The sequence below is a fragment of the Serinus canaria genome, chromosome 2 (genome assembly GCF_022539315.1).
Source record: "Serinus canaria isolate serCan28SL12 chromosome 2, serCan2020, whole genome shotgun sequence".
Lineage (NCBI taxonomy): Eukaryota > Metazoa > Chordata > Aves > Passeriformes > Fringillidae > Serinus > Serinus canaria.
In genome coordinates, this window is record NC_066315.1 from 47,603,149 (window position 1) to 47,623,048 (window position 19,900).

The 19,900-nt window shown below is 38.9% G+C and overlaps 1 protein-coding gene across 4 annotated transcripts in view; it reads right to left on the reverse strand.

Annotated features, from left to right (window-relative positions):
• Positions 1–19,900, reverse strand: part of ELMO1 (engulfment and cell motility 1) — a 304,600-nt gene that overhangs the window by 198,072 nt on the left and 86,628 nt on the right. For all 4 annotated transcript variants that reach the window (XM_030231869.2, XM_050971394.1, XM_050971395.1 and 1 more), the window contains 2 exons: positions 9,502–9,537; positions 1,229–1,328 (listed from right to left, as the gene is read on the reverse strand). In XM_030231869.2, coding sequence (XP_030087729.1) covers positions 1,229–1,328; positions 9,502–9,537 — 136 coding nt within the window. The remainder of the gene's footprint in view (positions 1–1,228; positions 1,329–9,501; positions 9,538–19,900) is intronic.

Sequence of the window (19,900 nt, forward strand, 5' to 3'; positions counted from 1 at the left end):
TAACTTTAGCAAGTTTCTTCATAGGTTCTTCATAGTAGGCTCCCCTAGAAAGCAAGGTATATTCTGGACTTTGTGTCTCCTGCAGTCAGTTAAAAGCAGTTGTAGAATTTTCTTTGCCATTAGAAGGTAACAACAATTGTCATCACAACCTACCTGTACTGTGAAATTGGAAAAGAAATTTAAACACCAGACCAAAACTCAGATCAGTTACACTATTTTTTTTCTTATGACCAAAACTGAGGTTTAGTATCTAAAGTACCTAATGCTTTTTCCCCTAGTTGATCCTTCTTTCACTTTCAGCAACAAAAGTAAATTTCTGCTTTCCTTAGATGGTAGCAATTTTCTAAAAAAATTTAAAGCCTTAGCTCTGACACACTCTGCTAAAATGAAGGTTTCTTTGCCACAGGTTATATTCATTTAATTACTGCTTCTGATATTATTTTAGTGAAGAAACTGATATCTTTTGAACCTGTTCAAATACACCTTAAGTTAGGATAAATTTAATCAGGTTTGAAAATTCTTTGTAAAGAAGAATTATATGGTTTTGGGGCTTTTCTTCCCCAATAAATGAAAAGTGTTGAATCATTAACACAATCTTCTTCTCAAGTCTTGTAAATGTCTGTACCTAAAGAGTACTACCATGTTTCTGCTGCTTTTGTGCATCTCTGACATGTAAGTAAAGAAGAATATGTTGCAAATTGTGAGCAGACCTGTTTCAAAACCACATACCTCAACTGCAAGATTCAGATGGGCAAAGTTCAGCTTAATTAACTTAGATATCATCCTAATTTCAAACTGTAAACTAACTCATTTCTCTTCTTTCAATACCCCAGAGGAAACATTTCAGTGCTGGGGTCCTTTCCTGGAAATATGGCATTACTCAATTTAGTTTACATTACCTCTAAATACTATCTTTTTGCTTTAACTGTATTTTATCTGCACAGGGAGGTCACAATGTAATTGAATAAGCAATTTATCATATAACAAGCCTAATACTGTGTTGATTCCAATTCACTCCAACTGATTTCCACAGAAGTTGAACCAGATTCTGCCGTACAAATATTTCTAGTTTGAAACAGCACTTTAATCCCATTTTTGTGTACCTTTTTTGACCAATGACCTAAATAATGTACCTGGGGAAAAAGGAAAAAAAGAAACAAACTCAAATCACAACTCACCTCAAATATTTAAACTGATATAGAACAGATAGCATTGATTCCAAATTTACCTTTTTAATGAATGCCACAGAGAATGTATCCCACGATACAATCCCATGATCCATCAGCTCAACAAATGCAGTCAGAGTAAAGGACAACATATCTCCAAAGCTGCAAGAGACAGGAGTCATGACAACATTTACCAGTAATGCAGCAGGGCAGCAACTGAGGGAATAAAGCAGCAGGAAGCTTTCAGAAAGGCAGGAAAAAGAAGCCAATTATGGACTAAGAGGTAGCAGAAGAGCAAGAGAGGCTATGCCTTAGGTAGTCTCCAGAACAATTTAGCATGGATAACAAGAATAGTCAACTGGAGAAAAGCAGTTGTAAGAGAAGAAGTAATCCCTAGGAGAACACTGCATGCAATGCTCAAAAAAAAAAAAAAAAAAAAAAAAAAAAAAAAAAAAAAAAAATCAGTCAGTCCAAATTACACTTCTCTCAAAAACTCTCAAAAATTCAGAGATTTAGGTCTAACAGAGGAAAGTGAACTTTTTCCTTAGCACTTATGAAATCCTCCTTAAATTGAAGGCCACGTAGAGGTGTCACATTTTGGTACCTCTGCATCAAACAAACTGATGGGAAGTTAGAGCATTTGTTTATTCCTTCTCTTACAACGAAACAAATATATTTTAAAATGCACGAGAAGAGATTATATATCTTGAACAGCAGCTTTCTAACAGTTAATGCCTTGTTTCTTTCTTTAAACCTGGAGATGCATCTCTTTTACTCTATCTATGAGCAACCAAATTGCAAAGCATGCAGTTCAAATTATTTAGGTTTTGCAGGCCACTACCCTGCATTTTACACCTGTAAATTTGAAATTCAACACATCTTTGTATGAACTCAAGTAAATTCAAAATGAGTTTAAACTCATCAGAGATAATATGACTAGATGCACAGGAATTCTTCATGTTAAACCACAACTTTTAAAGATTAGCTTCATTTCTATACATAGTCAGGGCACCAAACAGTCAGCAGCCCCAAGGATTTCAGTGAAGCCCTTCCATGAAGTAACTACTCAGTACAAACAGCAATGCAGAGATCCTGAAAGGGAATTACCTTCCAGGGCATGTTAAACTGCCTGCAAGGTACTCTGCCAGCAAACCATTAAACAGCAAAATTATACAATCACACAGCATGAAAAGTCCCAGTGATTTTAATACAGCAGCTTACACCTAATAAAAAGATAGATAGAAGAAAAAAAAAAACCTCTGTAAGACTGGAACTGCAAAACTTAGCATGTTGAAAACCTGAGTGAGTAATACAGCCTTAGTTAATCAATGTAATTAATTGGTGTTCTTTGATCTGTGGTTTATCCTACTGTCCTGCATGAACCCAACACAAAAAAGTGAACATCCACTCAGATGGAAGATATTTACAGCAGTACAGAAATAAGGCAGACAAATCAGCTTCAATGCAGCAACTCCAGTAGCTGGATTTGGTTTAATCTGCCTTTTAGGGATATCTGATGGCAAGATTCAACCTTTAATGGCCTCTTCATTTAAGAAAGGGCATTTTGCCAGAACTCCTGAGATTCCCTCCACCAAAAATACCTCTGCCATTCCTGACATTTCATGAGTAAAACCTAAAAAACACCAAAACACCTTTCCCTTCAGTAAATACGGGTATGCACTGTGGCTCTGATTACAGTTCATTATGACAAATGAAAAACCTAAAGAGCAAACAAGAAAAATTATGTCTCTAAAAATCCACTGTAACTTGGCAGGGAATACTTTCTTCAGCAAACAAATAGTCTAGAAGTTCTGGGTTTTGTTTTGAGAGGCAGAGAATGCTCTGTTGCCTTTTTTTCTTGTTGTAGCTGGTTTGTTTGTTTGGGGTTTCTCTAATATTGCAAATCATTTAAGAACCACATTAGATTTAAAATGTCACCATTAGCATTCCAAATAACCAAGGATTTCATATTAAGATGACAATAAGACTCTGAAGGAAATTTAATCAGCTCTGGTCCTGTCACATTCCCCAATTAATTCTTTTTGCATAATATAGTTATTTATGAACCCACAAATAAAACAGCAACCCCAGGAAAGGCTTTCTTCTAAAAGCTTGTAGCATATCCTAATGCATCTTCATGACAAAATACTCCTACAAATACAAGGAATACTAATATTATAAATATTAATATTATTATTCTTAATTAAATCTAAATAGGTTTCAAATATTCAATTTAAAAGGTAGGCCATATAGGTTGATAAGTAGTCAGAAATCTCTCCCAGTGTTAAATTAAGCACATAATCTGGCAGAGATAAATTTTCACATCTATTGTTTTAAAATTTTGTCAGTTAACCTGTATTTAGTATATGATTGCTCTTCAATAAACAAATTGTACATGAAAACTTATCCCTATCAAGAAAAGGTAAAGTTTAGAGGGCTTACTTAAACTGCATTAAACTTGTGCATGGATATTCATCTTCAGAATAGCAGTGGCTGGAATGTTAAGGGATCAAACTAACCCGGATTCACCAGTCTCATTAAGTCTTTTCATCAAAATTATTGATCAGTCCTACCAGATTAATACTGATTAATCCATGCTCTTCCACAGCTCTGGGGAATAAACCGGGCTAATGGAGCTGACAATTCTAGTTTGAATGTATAAACCTAGTTTTAGCAGGTCTGACAGTGATACAACCATTTGGGATCCAGAAGGTGAAAGCACTTTTCAACTTAAAACGTTCAGACACCTCATCAGATGTCACTCTGGTGACTCTGCTTCAAATAATTAATGACTGAAGAAGTGCAACACTGGGACTAATCAAGCAGCAAGAAATACTTCAGCTCTCTTATTATGCAGCACCACACACACACACATACACTATTTCCTTCTAAAATATGTGGCTGTACACATGCACCTGCCCATGCACGGATACACCAAGTGCCATTGCAAAAGTCAAAAGCCAGGCTTAAGGGATAAGCATTAGGAGCAGTACAGCTAAAGATGAAAGCAATCTGCAGGGTAACTAGGGCAAGATTAGGATTAAAGCATCTGCAGGGGGAGGGGAAGGGTGTTGATTCATTGTTAAGTGGTTAAACACAAGCGGATAGGTAGAAATAGACTTTCAAGAAACTCTCTTCAAAACACACACAGACATACTCACACTATTAAGAGCAGAGACAGAGGCTAGAAATTTCAGGGTAATCAAAGCTGGTTTATAAAATTAGCAATATTTAAAAAAAAATGTAGGAGCTTTTTAATTCAAGGCCTCTGTAAGGGTTTTGATCGTACAAAAGTAAAAACAATAATGGGGCCTCTTTCTTCATAAAATAATTTTAGAATAATCCATAGCACAAGGCACAACAGTTCTGTAACTATCAAACCCTTACTGCTCGGGCTAAATTACTCAATAGTTTGAGGACAATTCCTAATTAAGGTGCTTTTTAATGCAGCAAAAGGGGAAAAATGATCAGAAAGATGCACTGTGTAATTGCAATTTCATATCTCATTAATGCTGACAGCTTAATAACCCTTGGTCTCAGGCAAGCTACTTCTACAAGCTCTCTTGAATGCTGCTCTGGCTCTTGGATGCCTTACAAGGGATGAAATTTCACTGTTCTTTGATGACTCCCCTCTTCTAACCCCCATTGTGAGAGCTGGACATGAAGCATCTCCTCACCCACAGCAGGTTCTGCCAAAAGCCTGCTAAGCAGCAGAAAGCTGAGGTTTGCAATGCCATCAGCTGTCCCAGCATGAGCCATTCCAGTGGATGGCCATGCTCTAATACAGCCTGTGGGTCCTCAACCTCTCTGACAAACCTGCCTGAAGATTAAGGCAACAGCTGCTTTCTGCACCTCTAGGCTTTAGAGGAATACCAGGTCAAACCTGTTAATTTAAATTCCTAAGAATTCTCTGTATTCTTACCTTAGGAATCTGTGAAGGAAAAAAACAAACCCAAACCATCCCACATATTCTGATACTAGTTTTTTTTTCACTGAAAATAAAAATTGTAGGAATGTGCCTGTGATCCTGATTACCACATCTGTCTCTCACATGCCTTCCTAGTATAATTTCTACAGGCTAAACCATCGTTTTATCCTGTGTGCTTATTTTGAAAGATGCCTAGAGCAACTTGGAATTTTGAAATAAATTAATGGCAGTTTAGCACCCAAATCCCCTAGATGTTTTTAAAAAAGAAATTTAAAAAATCTCAGTCCATGTTTCACACACATAACAAAATGGACATTTTACCACTGTTACAGAGGGAAAAACATTTGGCTGCTCAAATGATTATGTAAATCAAAATAGTCAGGCTCAACTGTCATCAGGTAACAAACAAAGGAACACAAGCTTTTCCAAGCTCATGTTTTATATGAAAAATACCTTTGTTTAGTGGAATCTGGAAATTAATTGTTTCTTCTCTGTTGCAACAGCAAGAGAGCCCCCAGCCCACTGGGACTAGAAGCCAAATACTGCACATCTTTACACAAACCATTTTCATGGGAAAAACAGAACCAAAGCTGAGCTCTAATTTTGCAAGGGAAGAAACAATTTAATTGGGCAGGAGGTAACAGGAGAGTGGCAGCCTACTACTAAATGCAGGAGTGGTTAACTAAGTCCCTTATCTGGGCTCACAGCCTAATACTGGGCAGCTGAAATGCCTGACATCACTGAGGTCAACATCAAAGAGTAAGAACAGCTTTTTAAATTGGAGCTGTCAAGGATAAATGGTCATGAATAAATTTAAACAGGGGAACAGAATATATCTAATCATCAGAAGACAAGAGCTCTGGAAAAGCCATGGGGGCTGGAATCTAAGTCTAAAATGAAGACTGATGATGTAGCAGGATGCTTTGCCAGCACAATGTGAACTTTATATTGCTATGGCTCCTCTTCACTGCTTCTACACTGCCCTGTTTCTTCAAGCAACTTTTCCAAGGGTAAAACTAAGCCACTGCAAAATCAAAGCAGGAGCAAATCACACCTACTTGGTACATAGTACAGATGAAAATGATGGACCAATCTGTGTAGTAGCTGCCCCTATTTTTCTAGATGATTACAGAAAATACTTAACTGCTCCACAGCAATTGACACAGATTTTTTTTCTTTTTTGCTGTGCTGGCTAAGCACTACCAAAATATTTCTTTGTGATACAGTTTCACTGCAACATTAAAAGGGGTCAGCGTTACTGATTTCAAATCCCTTGCATTCCAAGAACAAGAAATAGCTCTGTAACCCTAGTTACAGAGTCAGGGTTTCACTATGTCAGAAAATTAATTTTCATTAAAGAAAAACAAGGTGTGAATTTTAAACATAATTGTAAATATTCTTGAATAAATCCAAGTGCAGATACACTTACTATGGAGTATGACTAAATCCACTTAAAGGTACATTAAGGATGGGAAACTAGCCCAGAGGAACTATTACAGACTGAAGATGTGATTAGAATTACCTTTTTTCCCTTATTCTCCATTTTTTAAATTCCTGGGTTTGTTCATTTCATGGTAATTTCCTCAATTTTCCTCAAATGGACTACTTTTCCTAAAAGCTCAGGCATCACTATGCTGGAAAAACACCACTCTCCAATCAGTTTGGTTTGACTACAATTTAGCACTGCAATGCAGAAGTCAATTAATAGAGCTGTTTCATGGGATTTAAAAAAATTTATCATGTCATCCTTTACATACAAAATAACATTTTTTTAAATTAGTTCCTTGGTTCCTTTAAGTATCTTTAGTCAAGAAGACTGGAAGTGGATGCTGAGAAGTGTTTTAGTTTAGTTCATGATATCAAGCTCTGTGAGGTATTTTATCATTCTTATTTCACTAGATCTTTTCCCACAAATACATGGGGGAAAAATAGGGTGTTGGATAACTACACTCATAGAACACTACTGTAAACACTTTACCTTCAAAACATGAGCAAGCCAGCTTCCAGAACTATTGGTTTCACATCCTCAACAATGGTTCTGGTATCTTTTTCAATACAAGTCCCAGATTCAATAATTTGTGCTACTTAATTGTATTATCTTACATACTACTTCTGGAAATCAAAATATTAATCTTGAGGAAATCAAAATATTAAAATCTGAGTACCTCCATGTAAGCTGAAGTTTCTATTGGCAGGATTTAACTCCCAAAGTTAGAATAAACTTTAGTCACAAACACGTACTTTACTACTGTATTCACTGATGTGATACATCTACATTGACCAATAAGGATCCTCTTAATAAGTATCTTAATAAGGATCAAGTGGGAAAAACCTTGTTCTCACGAGTAAACACAGCTAAACTGTGTAAAAAAAATAATTCAGGTCATCAGTCAGATCAGGCCCTAAAACAAGGGTGCAATGCAACTGTAAGTCAGTATTTCAGTTCTGTCCTGAGGACAAACTTGATCCATAGAAGTCTACACTGTAATAGAGTTTGGAAACAGAGAGGTGCTGAAAGACTATATTCTTCCACAAAGAACTATTTTCACAGCGGTGAGGAAATGCCATCTAAAAGGACAGAAGATCCCTTGTCTCAGCAGGGGTGATTGCAGAATCACAGAATTTTTAGGGTTGGAAGGTATGTATGAAAATCATCTGGTTCAACCTGCCAAGGCAGGGTCACCTGGAGCAGGTTACTCAGGAACACATCCAGGTGGGGTTGGAATATCTCCAGAGAGGAAGACTCCATGAACTCCCTGGGCAGCTGTTCAGTGTTCTGCTGCCCTCAATGTAAAGGAGTTCTTCATCATGTTGAGGTGAACTTCTTGTGTTTTAGCTTACAGCCATTGCTTCTTGTCCTGTTGCTGGGAACCATGGGAAAAAGTCTGGCACCATCCTCTTGGCACCTGCCTTTGAGATATTTATCTGCATTGATGAGATCCCCTCTCAGTCTTCACACTAAACAGGCCCAGCTCCTGCAGTCTCTCCTCTTAAGAGAGATGCTCCAGAGCCCTTATTATCTTTGTAGCCTTCCAGTGGACCTGTCCCAGGAGCTCCATGCCTTTCTGGTACTGAGGAGGCCAGACCTGGACACAGCACTGCAGATGTGGCTTTACTAGAGCAGAGTAGAGGGGAAGGACCAACTCCCTTGACCTACTGGCCTCAGTATTAGGATATCACTGGCCCTCCTGGCCCCAAGGGCACTGCCAGCTCGTGGTCAAGTTGTCATCCTCCAGGACTCCCAGATCCTTCTCTCCAGAGCTGCTCTCTACTTGGTCACTCCCCAGCATGTACTGGTGCTTGGGGTTATTCCTCCCCAGGTGCAGGACTGTACACTTTACTTACTTGAACCTCATTAGTCTTCTTTCTACTCAATTGTCCAGCCTTTCACAGTCCAGCTGAACAGCAGCAGAGCCTTCAGGTCATGCTGCCAAGGTGATGCTGCCAAGCTTCATGGCACTTTAACAATTTTCCTCAAAATCTAAACTTTTCTATGATGAAACAAGTTACTTTGTATTGGGTAAAGAAACTGAAGTTAGCAGAGGATTTAAATTTCCTGCCAAATTTATTCTTACTGTATAGTTTATTTATTAGGCAATGATTTAAAAATAAATGTTTTGGAACTTGGTTTACAGCAGATCTGTGAAAGTATGACTTAGCACAGGTTTGGATGGGGAGCTGCATTTCCTGCATGATAAATCACATCAAGCTCTCAGAATGACAGACATATGCTTAATTGATTATTCTCTTTCTTCCTTGGGTTTTAGCTATACTTGACATGTCAAATTTGCAAGGCAGTCAAGATATTACAACACCTCTTGGGATTTAAATTTATCAAAGCCTGTGCTTAACCCTGAGCAAACAGAAGCATTCTGTTCAAAATCATCAGGGAAACAGGCTGGGAAATTCTGATATGAGGCCATTTACTATTTTACAGTTTTCCTTTTTACAGCTATCTGCAACAATTAGCATTACCTGGGACCAGCAAATAATAGGAATTCAAACTGGGACAATGACCTTACTTTTCACTAACACTGACCATTAAAATTGTCAGCTATCAATCACATAAGCCAATGAAATTCAAGAGGGAATTGGGAAAGGGGGGAAATTATTTTTTTACTGAAATTAGAAAAGAAAAGAAAACAAAAGCTTTACTTCAGAAATAGTAAAAGCCCCTGCTGAAGTTACAGAAATAAAGCACTCATTCCATAGGCAAAGCAAAAAAAAAATAAAAGGCTTCATCAGAAAATTCTAACAGGCATCAAAGAGCAGAAAACAGAGAAGATTGAAGACTTGCTGGTGCATATGCAAAGTTGTATTTACATATAAAGATTAGCACAAGGGCCTGAACTCAGTCATGCAAAAGAAGAGGTAGGATGCAAGGTGATGATCTAATCAAGTTCTTACCAGGGCTTCATTATCTTCTGCAATTTCTGATATCGTCTGCAAAATTAAAACTTGCAGGTGAGGAAAAACACTTTTAAACATCTGTACTCTATTTACTGCATACAACCCCCCCGTACTTGAGCCATAAAATTCACAGACATGCAAACAATAACAGGCAGTAAATTGCTAACAATTTGCTGTGAACAGAAGCAGTTCAGTAACTGGTAATGAACACTCCAAATCAATTTTAAGTATTTATTCAGGATACTTGTGTTAACTTCTGTTAGGAAAAAAAAACATATCTAGACATTCTAATTTAGTAAAACATTTGTGCAAAAAACCTTTGATACAAAACAATCAAGGTTTACACCTTAAGCATCTTCTGTACTGCTTCTATGACATGCAACCCATTGCCTGGAGACCTCTTTTATTTACTTGTAGTCTCCACCACTAATACTGATGTCAGAGTCATCAGATTGTTGGAATTTGTATAGCTAGGATGGTAAATGGTAAAAATGGCACCCATGATAGATACCCTCTTTTTAAAACACCACTTAAACATACAAAAAATAACAGAGCTGGAAAGAAATTTTTTTTAAAAATCCATTTCTTACTTAACCATTTCTTTTGCCTTCTAAATCTACTTCACAGTTTTATTTCAGAGGCTTGACTGCAGTTCCATACTGAGCAGACTAGTGTTAAAAAGGAGAGGTCCCTCTTTCCTTTCTGCACCTTCCCCCCAGGTCTTCCCTTTTGCTCTTTCCCTCACAGCAAGCTGCACAGCAGTGTCATTCAGCTCAGAAGAGCTCTAGGACTACAAGCTCTCCAGTCACTCATTCAATTCTCTAATTCTCTCCCAGAACACAGCTACAGTTTTGGGGCTTTTTTCCCTTTTGGTAAAGCAGCAATTCCTCCCAGCTTTTCAAGAGGAACCAGTCTCAAGGAGGGCAGCTTTTGGGCTGGCTTGAGTGAAGGCCAGTGGAGAAACCACAGGAACAGTGGATTGAAGTCCTCTGCCAGCTGTGAGCTGCAATACTCATGCCTGAAGATGGTGCTGCCACAGTTTACCCTGTATCCAAGCACAGACTGGGCTACAGCCTAACTCAAATCAGAGAAGTGACAAGATTTTCTCCTTGGATTTCATGCCCTTGGTTCTTTTATGCTACATCTATCTAGTAGCCAGTAGCCAGTAGCCAGTAATAATGAGTAAACAAAAAACATCCCAATGATCAGACAGACTTAACAAGTGGGGGAAAATACCCCCAGCATGCTTTTATGAGCAGTAAAATTTAAAACAGTTTCCATAGTAGGAGATTCGAGCTTCAGCAGAATGTCACTCCTGTGCTTCTACAAACTAAGTGCTTCCATGCTGTGGCAGATTCTGCTAAACCACAGAGAACAATTGCCACAACAAATGGGTTTTGTCATCTTCCAAATGTGCATGGATCCTTGCAATTTTCTACAGCATGTCAGCCAAACTTCATAGCACTCTTCCCAGGCCAGTTTTTAAACTAGCTACTTTCTTCCAGGTGCTGACTTCAGCTAAGCAGCAAACAAACTTGAATTTAGGGCTGTGTTTTTCTGATAGAGAAACAAGTGTGGTGTTTGCAAACTGGTAGCACTTCAAAGAACAGATTCTGTTTGGCCAGAGATTTCTCACAACAGGCTCTAATCAGAACATTTTCTCCGTGACTGAGACAGGGATTACAGAACAAACATCTGAGTCCTAAAACAAAACATTTAGACAGCAACTCTCTTAGCATTTTCAGAACCTTTATCCATCCTGAGTAAATCAGCAATCAGTTATCCTGAGGTCAAAAAGTGTGCAAAGTAAAAGAAAATATCAATTTAGAATAATGTGCAGAAATAATTGAATTATATAAGACATTTCTGGTGAAGCAATACAAAGACAAAATTTTGACTTCAGAGGAAAGATAGCCATTGTATTAAACCCAACAATTTCCACTGATTTTTCTTGCTTTGGTGTGACTAGAGCAGCAATCAATCTAGGACATCAAATGTTGCAGCAACACATGATTGTAGATTGACTTTTACGACTGAAGACGTGGATGGAGGCTGCTCTCTAAAGCAACACATGCTGGTTTCATCTATCATCAAACCAAAACATAATAGAGAAGGAATTGGCATGAGCAGGAGCTCCTCTCATATTTACCCACAGACCATGCAAAAGTCACCAAGGAGGAGCCAAGCTGATTCTCCCAGCAAGTCAGCCTGGAAAGAAACTAACTACAGTCTGCCACCTCCATCAGCTTTCCTCTTTCTATATACACATAACTTTTTTTCTCCAGAGGGCTGACTCTGTGGTAGCAACCAAACAGCTCTGTAGAGCCTTTCTTGGTGAGTTACCAAGGTATGGTCAAAAATGCTGGAAGCCTTTCTGATTTAGACACTGTAATTAGCTCAATACTTATCTTTTTTGTTTTGTTTTGTTTTGTTTCCTAAAGAAAGCATCCCTCAATTGCACTTGCACAGATGGGAAGAAAACCACAGCCAAAAAGCAAATGTTATAAGGGCAAATTAAACAGCAGTTGTGAAAAGCTGAGATTCTATAGTGGTGAAAGACAAACCCAGAGATTTTTGCACAGGCAGGAAACTCAAAATAGATGCCAACCTAATTCAAAATAACATGAATGACAAGTTACCAGGTTAGACATTTTTCTACCATAGTATATTTCCTGTCTGACCTCAAAGGAACTTTGTTACACACTTCCAAATGAATCCCAAGGAGCAGCAGTGAGTTCTCTTCGGACTTTCTCAAGCACACAGACTTACTGCCTGCTCAAATACTGCAGGTTACACCTTGAACAGTTTCCAGCAGAGACCAGCTTAGCAGGCACCTGACTAGATCAACTCCTATCTGTTCATGTGCCAAAGCCGCTGTACAAAGACTAAAGATGCCCCAAATCTAAACCCCAGCTGGAGTAACACAAAGTACACAGGAAGGGCTTTTCTGAACTGGGGGAAAAAACTAAAATGTCCTTCATGGAAGCCAGTGTGGAGCCACTGTAGCTAATGATACCAAGACCTAAAGCAGTCACACCACTTCAGCACAGCAATTGTTTCAGAGCCTGCACTGTTTGAACATGAGCAGAATTGTGTAAGAGTACCACTAAGGATAAAAGTTTTTGATGCAGTATGACCCCAGAGAGGGCCACTGTTTCCAAAGGTGGAAGATGCTCACAAAAACTTCCTCCTCTACACAAACACTGATGGGATGATGGATGAATGACCTGCCAACCACATTAAAGCACCTTTTGGCTATTGCTTTTCAGGCAAACACAAGGATAATGCACACTTTACATAATAGGCAGTGTGAAGAAAAATACAATAGTACAAATTTCTGGCTTCTCTTTGTAACAGGTGTGGCTATCACAAGCATATGACATCTGGGAAACACTTTGACCTGGAATAATCTACAAAATTATTATTAAGTTACACAGCAGCCCTCAGACCCATCACAGCCACAACATCCCACAACTATATACAGTCCAACAGACAAAAGCATACTGGAAAGATACAGAAATGGAGATTTTAAGCTTTTCCCCTTATTTTTTCTTGGTTTTTCAAATACTACAGTTTTGTCTGGAGTTAAAAAATAAAAAACTGTTTTGCTCAATTGTTTTGTATTATATTCTTCATACTCTGGAGAATATTTGGAAATATAAATCCACATAACATTTTACAAAAGTGGTTACCAAAAAAGACCTAGTAAAATTGTCTCCTCTCCTCATCCCTCTTCCTGTCAACAGGGTGTTGATATAACCATTTAAAAGGAGTCATTTAAATGCTAATATTCCCAAACACAGGCAAAGTAAAAAAAACAAGTCTGGAGAAATAGCATTTAGGATGGGGGGACCAGCAACTCTCCCTCTCTTCTCTCCAAAATGTGATTTTTGACAGTTCCACCTCCAGATGACCTTGAGATTGGCTCAGTTGGTTAAAGCATAGTGTAAAGCACACTGTTAGTAGCACAGAGGCTGCAGGTTCAATCCCTGTAGGAGCCATTCACACAAGAGTTGGACTCAATGATCCTTCTGGGTCCCTTCCAAGGGAGACGATTCCATGATTTTATCTATAGCCCACAGTGTGTGCTTTGCATATGTAAAAGATGTAAGAAAAATTGTACTTGTGTGTGCTGAGAGGGAGGGTGTAATCCAAGCCTGAAGACTGATGGGGAAACAAACCCAAAATAGAACAAGCAGGAGAAAAGTAAACCAACAAAAAAAGCCACTCCAGGAAAAAAATTCTACTCCACCTTCTTTCTTTATGGAAACTGCACTGAAAGATAGAGCTGCACCCCTTTCTCATTCTCCTGCCATTACCATCTCCACAGAGGCATAGTAGGATTACCTGATTTTATACACTCTTTTGGATTTCTGCCTCGTAGACAGCAGTCACCCTCTCCCGACATTACAGAAGCACTAAGAAATGAAGATTACATAAAACCCCTGTTGGACAAAAATTGATTTTGGCAGCAATGTCAGATTAAGTAATCTATGCTTCCAGGTGAACCTTCACAGGAATAGTTGAGCCTGTTTAAAACCCTGTGCTGTCAAAAATATAATTTAATTTCCTCCCTCTATTGGCTGACTGTATTTCCAACAGTTTAGCAAATTGAATTGCATCACTGAAGAGTCAAATAAGCATTGGAGTTAAACAAGAGAGAGAGCAGGTACTACACAGCCAGGAAGGGTGGAAAAGGACTACTTTATATAGTGGCAAAAACCTACTAGCTTAGTATTGTCACTATCTTCTGAAAATTCATTTTCCATTTATCTAGCAAGTTGGGCTTTCACAACTGCTTTCTGGGCCAATGCTGTGAGCTCAATCAGGGAACTAAACTGGGTTAAGGAATATTGTATTAAAAGTAGCCTCTACTGTCACTTTTCATAACCTACACCACTTTTCCAGTCCAGCTTGGTAGAAATAGTGCTCGTATGACTCTCCAGATGAAGCAGGACAGGAATAAGTTACTGTGAGCAAGGGCAGCTTAAACGTTTTGACAGCACTGCTGAAATACTCATCAGACTAGGATGGAAAAAATACCAGCAGGTATTTGAGCAACTGTCCCAAAAAGTGTGCTAAAGATGGAATAACTCCAACCCAATCTGTCTTCAGCTTTCCACTGGGCTGGTATACAGTATAATCTCTGTAAGACAAGCCAAGAGCTAGAATTTCACAGAACAATGCAATTTGTCCTTAAAGCATGCACAATTGATCTCCCAGAGACTTCCAGCTGTACAGCAGCCAATCCTGAAACTGCATGTGCTCAATAGAAGGCTCCTCTTAGTCAACACACAAAACTCATACAAATATACATTTATTTAGAAGCTTACATGAACTTGATCTAGCTGCATTTATTATTTCCAATAGGAAGATGGCAAAATTTAACAACTAAAATTAAAAGAAAGGTGCTTTTTTCTCCAATCTGCATATGAAGGAATTACAACTCTCTTATAATTAAAACTGTCTGCTAATCAGGCTATCTGCTCCCTTGTCTTAGCAGCATCAACTAGCATGTTCCTGTGCCATGGCTGTATGACAATAAAGCTGCTCAGCACAGCCTCATTGATGAAGCAGATGTCTGCAGAACAATCTTCTCAACAGCAGCATAAACAATTCTGTTCTGGTTACTGTCAAGACAGCTAGGCTTTGCATAGTGTCTCCTTTTTTTTTCTCTTTTTTTTTTGGCAGAAACTGTGTGTTGTTTCAGCCAAATGGCAAGTCATAGAGATCAGGATAATGCCAATTTAAAAAATGCTGAAAATTCTGGGTAGACCTTCCTCCTTTCCCTCCCATGAGATCACCATTATTATTATTATTATTATTACTAGCAATAACAAAAATAAATATAGATTCCTTTTATAAACTCTTTGGTCTTTCAATATTTACAGCGTGTGAATTACGTTTTCTTTTTCTTGCTTTATAAGGCATTATGAGGACTTTTTTTCCTTCTAAGGAAGGCTGAGACTCTGTTCCAGTCACACAACTATTCTGATACATCAAGTGAAAAACCTCAGGACTTTAACAGTCTTCTGCTACATCAGAAGGGCTCTCTGTACAGACATGATTTTCTGAAGCACAAGTTCTAGGCTCAACTACAGAATACAGCTCTGAATGAGGGAACCATGTTGTCACAGCTCGGGTAGCAAGAAGACACGACTCCTTCTTCCACCTTGGTTCCTGAACATATTTTTTATCAGTCATTAGGACACCTAGGACTCAGCAGCATTCCTCATTTTCTGCCCCACTCTAGGGCATTGCATTCTGAGGGGGAGTGGAAGCAGCACACACTTACACTTCCCCTTTAGAGAGTCTGTACACCCAAGCAGGTAGACTGCACAGTCAGCTCCTCTTAACTAGGCATGGACTGGCTTCTGAACAAAAAGTTTAGCATTAGGAGTGTTGTGGAAATCACTTTCTGAAAAGTCTCAGAAAAGAAAAATAGCTGCCTGCACACATCCACCCCACGCTTTGGTGATACAAATGCCCAGTCTGAGAAATGATTGGACATCATGGATAATTATAGAATAGAATCAGCATTTTCTTGTTCTTCATGACTTGTCTTGCAGTCTTTTCTATAATTTATAGGTCGCCCAAACCATAAAAACAAACATAAAACTACCTTCTTTTTTCCCCTTTTTCAGTTAATAAGACTTGTAGCAGTGCTGTGGAAGCAAGAATGAGCCTGAAGGAAAAACAAGATAAGACATCTCAATCAACAAGATCAAAATACATGTGGACAGCTTCTGAGACATCACATCTCTGCTGATATAAATATATTTGTATTGACAAGATGCACTCTCAGCTTCACTAAGGTCCACTCACACTACCACCAACCCCTACAGCTTTGTGCTTGCACACACCATGCCCACAGTCCTCCATTCTCTAACACACTCTAATTTTCTTCAGTATTCAGGAATATAACATATGGAAAACTAACTAGGAAGCGCTGTTATTTCTTGTCAACTTTTTATACTACTACTTCTTTTTATCACCTGAGAAATGAAACAGAAGTAACTAAAAATCCAGGGATTTACATTCTCTTACTCTGGTCACTGTACTTTAACAGTCATCAGCTTCACTGAAATAGTGACTAAGTAGCACAATAAACAAAGCCAACTATAAATAAAATATAGGCCTCTTCCTCAGTGAAAGTTATATAAAAAGATAGAGTCTTGTTTTCCAGAGGCTACCAGTAAAACTTAATTACACACTCAAGTTATAACTTGAGAGCTGCTTCTAACATGGAATCCATGTGCAAAGAAAACCTCAGAGCAACTTTGCACTGAGCACGATGGCACTTCTAATGAGCACTGCCTGGCTCCTTGGGGAAAATAGAGAATAAAGCTTGAATTAACAAAATTCATTGATTCCTAGCACAGCTGCAGCACACCATGAACAGAGGCGCCACTCAGCCTGGCCTTACAGATGTAGGGCTGTTCCCAGCTGCATCAGCCCAGGGCAGCTGGCACAGCTCACTGAGGGGATCACTGTGGAACACCAGCAGCCACCACCCCACAGGATGTGTCCCAGGTCTCAGTGCCAGTCCCCAGACTGTGCAATACAAGAGCAGAGACAGCCACCACCCTCACACTGTTTCACAGCACATCTGCTCTCAGCTCATGGCTCAGTGACACACCTATGGTCTATTGCCACAAAAAAGGGCTTCTTCTGCAACCACTCAGGACCAGTTCCTCTCTTGTTTCTTCAAGTCCCTAACTGAGCAAAAAACTAATTTTAGAGAGTTAGTTTTCTAACAGAATCATGTACTTTGCAAAAAGTTAACAGGCTGATTTGGCTTTGTGAGGCACACAGACACTGGAACCAACTCTTGGAACCAGCTCCTGGGAAAAAAGTAGGACTGGGCTGAAGAACAGGGGTTAAAACACAGGAAACGGGGGAAGAAGGCAGGGAGCTGGACCATCTATCAGCAGCACCAAGACATTAGGTTTGCTTCAGCTGTATGAGTGACTCATAGTCCCTTTCAAACAAGGATGGCTGTACAGGAACAGCACCAAAGTGGCTAAGATAACTTCATAGTGAAGATATACCCTAAATTCATCTTTATAAAATACATTGTCTTCTTAAACTGGGCCATGAAAGAAGTTTCTGCCCCACCCCAGAAATTTCTGGCTCCTCATTCCTCCTCTAATACCTGCCCCCTTCCCTTTATAATGCTAGAGTAATTGTAATTGTAATTTTGGACACTATGGACACTGAGAGAGCCGTGTAGGTTCACCTATGGACACAGAGAGAAGCATTTTGGTGACCTTGTCAGCTGCACAGCCCACAAGACAGTGTTGCTGTGCCCAGGTTGGGAGCAATGGCAAGGAGCCTTCAACTTGATTTATTCAGTGAGCATCTTGTGTGAGACCTCTTACTAACAGTAGCGCAGAGAGTCCAAGCAAAAACAAGAACAGACCATAAGAGGACAACTGACTGATTCCAGCTGCCTTTCTTTGACAGCCTAGGGTGCTGAATGAAAAAAAAAAGTTTCTTTTCTTTCTTTTGAGGAAGTAGTTTGCCTGTTTGCTTAGTGTGCTGGCACAGCAGCGAGTGACAGACCCTGATGTGAGGGAGCAGATTCAGTACCTTGAAGAGAGATGAGAAAGGAAAGCAGAAGCACCATGGTAGGCTTAGGCTGCTGAGCCTCTGTATGTTTGCTCCTTTCATCAAATCCCCAGTTCTGTTAAATATGCACTCATCAGCCAGTGATGTACAGTATAAAAGCAGAAGGGAATGTACAGCACAGCACAGATGTCCCTGCTTTACAACTCCCTTTGCAAAACCAGACTTGGAGAAACCTGACCTGCTCATACCCTCAGGAGCTGAAGAATGTCTAGGCTGCTGAACATGAAAGACTGCAGAGTTGCTAAGAGCTCATCAACAGGTGAAGATGCTGGAAGCTTTTACAGTCTGAGTCTTTGTGCAATGCCCAAACTCAAGAGTATTTCTCCCCACAGACAGAAATACTGATAAATACATTAGACAGGTACATCGATCGATGCATGTTTGATGACACATTACATCAGCTAAAAAGAAAAAAAAATTAAATCCCTCAAAATGCAGACACTTACAAAAACAAAATAAAATAATGAAAAAGAAAAAAAAAGGCAGTAAACTCTGCTCATATGTCCAGTTTATAAGCCTGCTGTGTTGTTTGAAAACTTATGCTGCCAGTCAGGACTTATTACAGGATATAATTTGCTAGACAGTTTTTTCAACAGCAGTGTTGCCTTTAGTAGTTTCCCTCCCAGACAGTTATTTTTAATCCAGACCAGTCTGCTATAGCTTGGGTCATCCCGCAGCTACAAAACTGCAGTACAAACGCATCTGAAGGGTGAGGAGGGCACTTGCTTTAGTCTTAGTTCAGCTAAAGGAAAAATTATAAAAAATGAGAATGTTCCCTGTCTGTTTCAACAGAAAATAAAATGCTTTCATTTAAATACCTTTTGCAGTGGAGTAAGTTAACCATTAGACCTAAATAACGTCACAACAAAATAAGCCACAAGGGTAGGGACTGTTAATTTTCCTGTGTTCTGATCTTCACAGGCATATGTGAGCCTGTCCATTTAGAATACCTTTCATTAGTACAGCAACTGCATACGTGTGTTTATATTAACTTAAACTTGTCTTTGCTTTTTAACTTAATTTGGTCCATAAACAACAAATACCACATGAATAAAAGACAAGTTGGAAAATTTGGTAACTAGAAGCATTTAATTTTAAAGTGGCATAACACGTGATGTGTGCCACAGATCAAATCACTGCAAAAAATAGACTATAACCACAAAATGCTGAAGATTAAACCATGAGCTTTTGGAAATCTAGTATATAACTGCAGTTAGAAAATAAGGATTCAGAGATCCATAAGTCATTAACCACACAATGGGCAGGAATCCAGCAGAGATTGTTTTTACGCTGCCCAATCTATGAATTACCAGATTCTATAAAGTAGTTAATTTTTCTGTGGAAAATACACAGTATATCTTGTACAAGACCCTCAGAGACCATCTGTGTTCCACTTCAAAGACCACTTACTACTTTTGCTTTACTTCCTAATACTATTTACCTCCTTGAAGCCAAGGGAACACAAGGATGTTTGTGAGGGGATTTGAACTGATTTCAGTTTTCTTTCTCTCAGGAGATGGTGTGGGTATTGTTGACTTCTTCCTGTGTAGAGCTTGACATTAAGTGCAAACCTCTTACTTGAAATAAAATGCTGACTGTTAGAGCATCATTTAATAGTGCAACAATCCAGTTGATATTTTTCTGCTGCACACTCCACATTAAGCCAATGGACACTTACTCAGGACTTTGGTCCTGAATTTCACCAATGATGAAATTTGGTAAGGCATTCTGGTAAAGAATGGGTGTATTTTTAGATGCCAGCTTT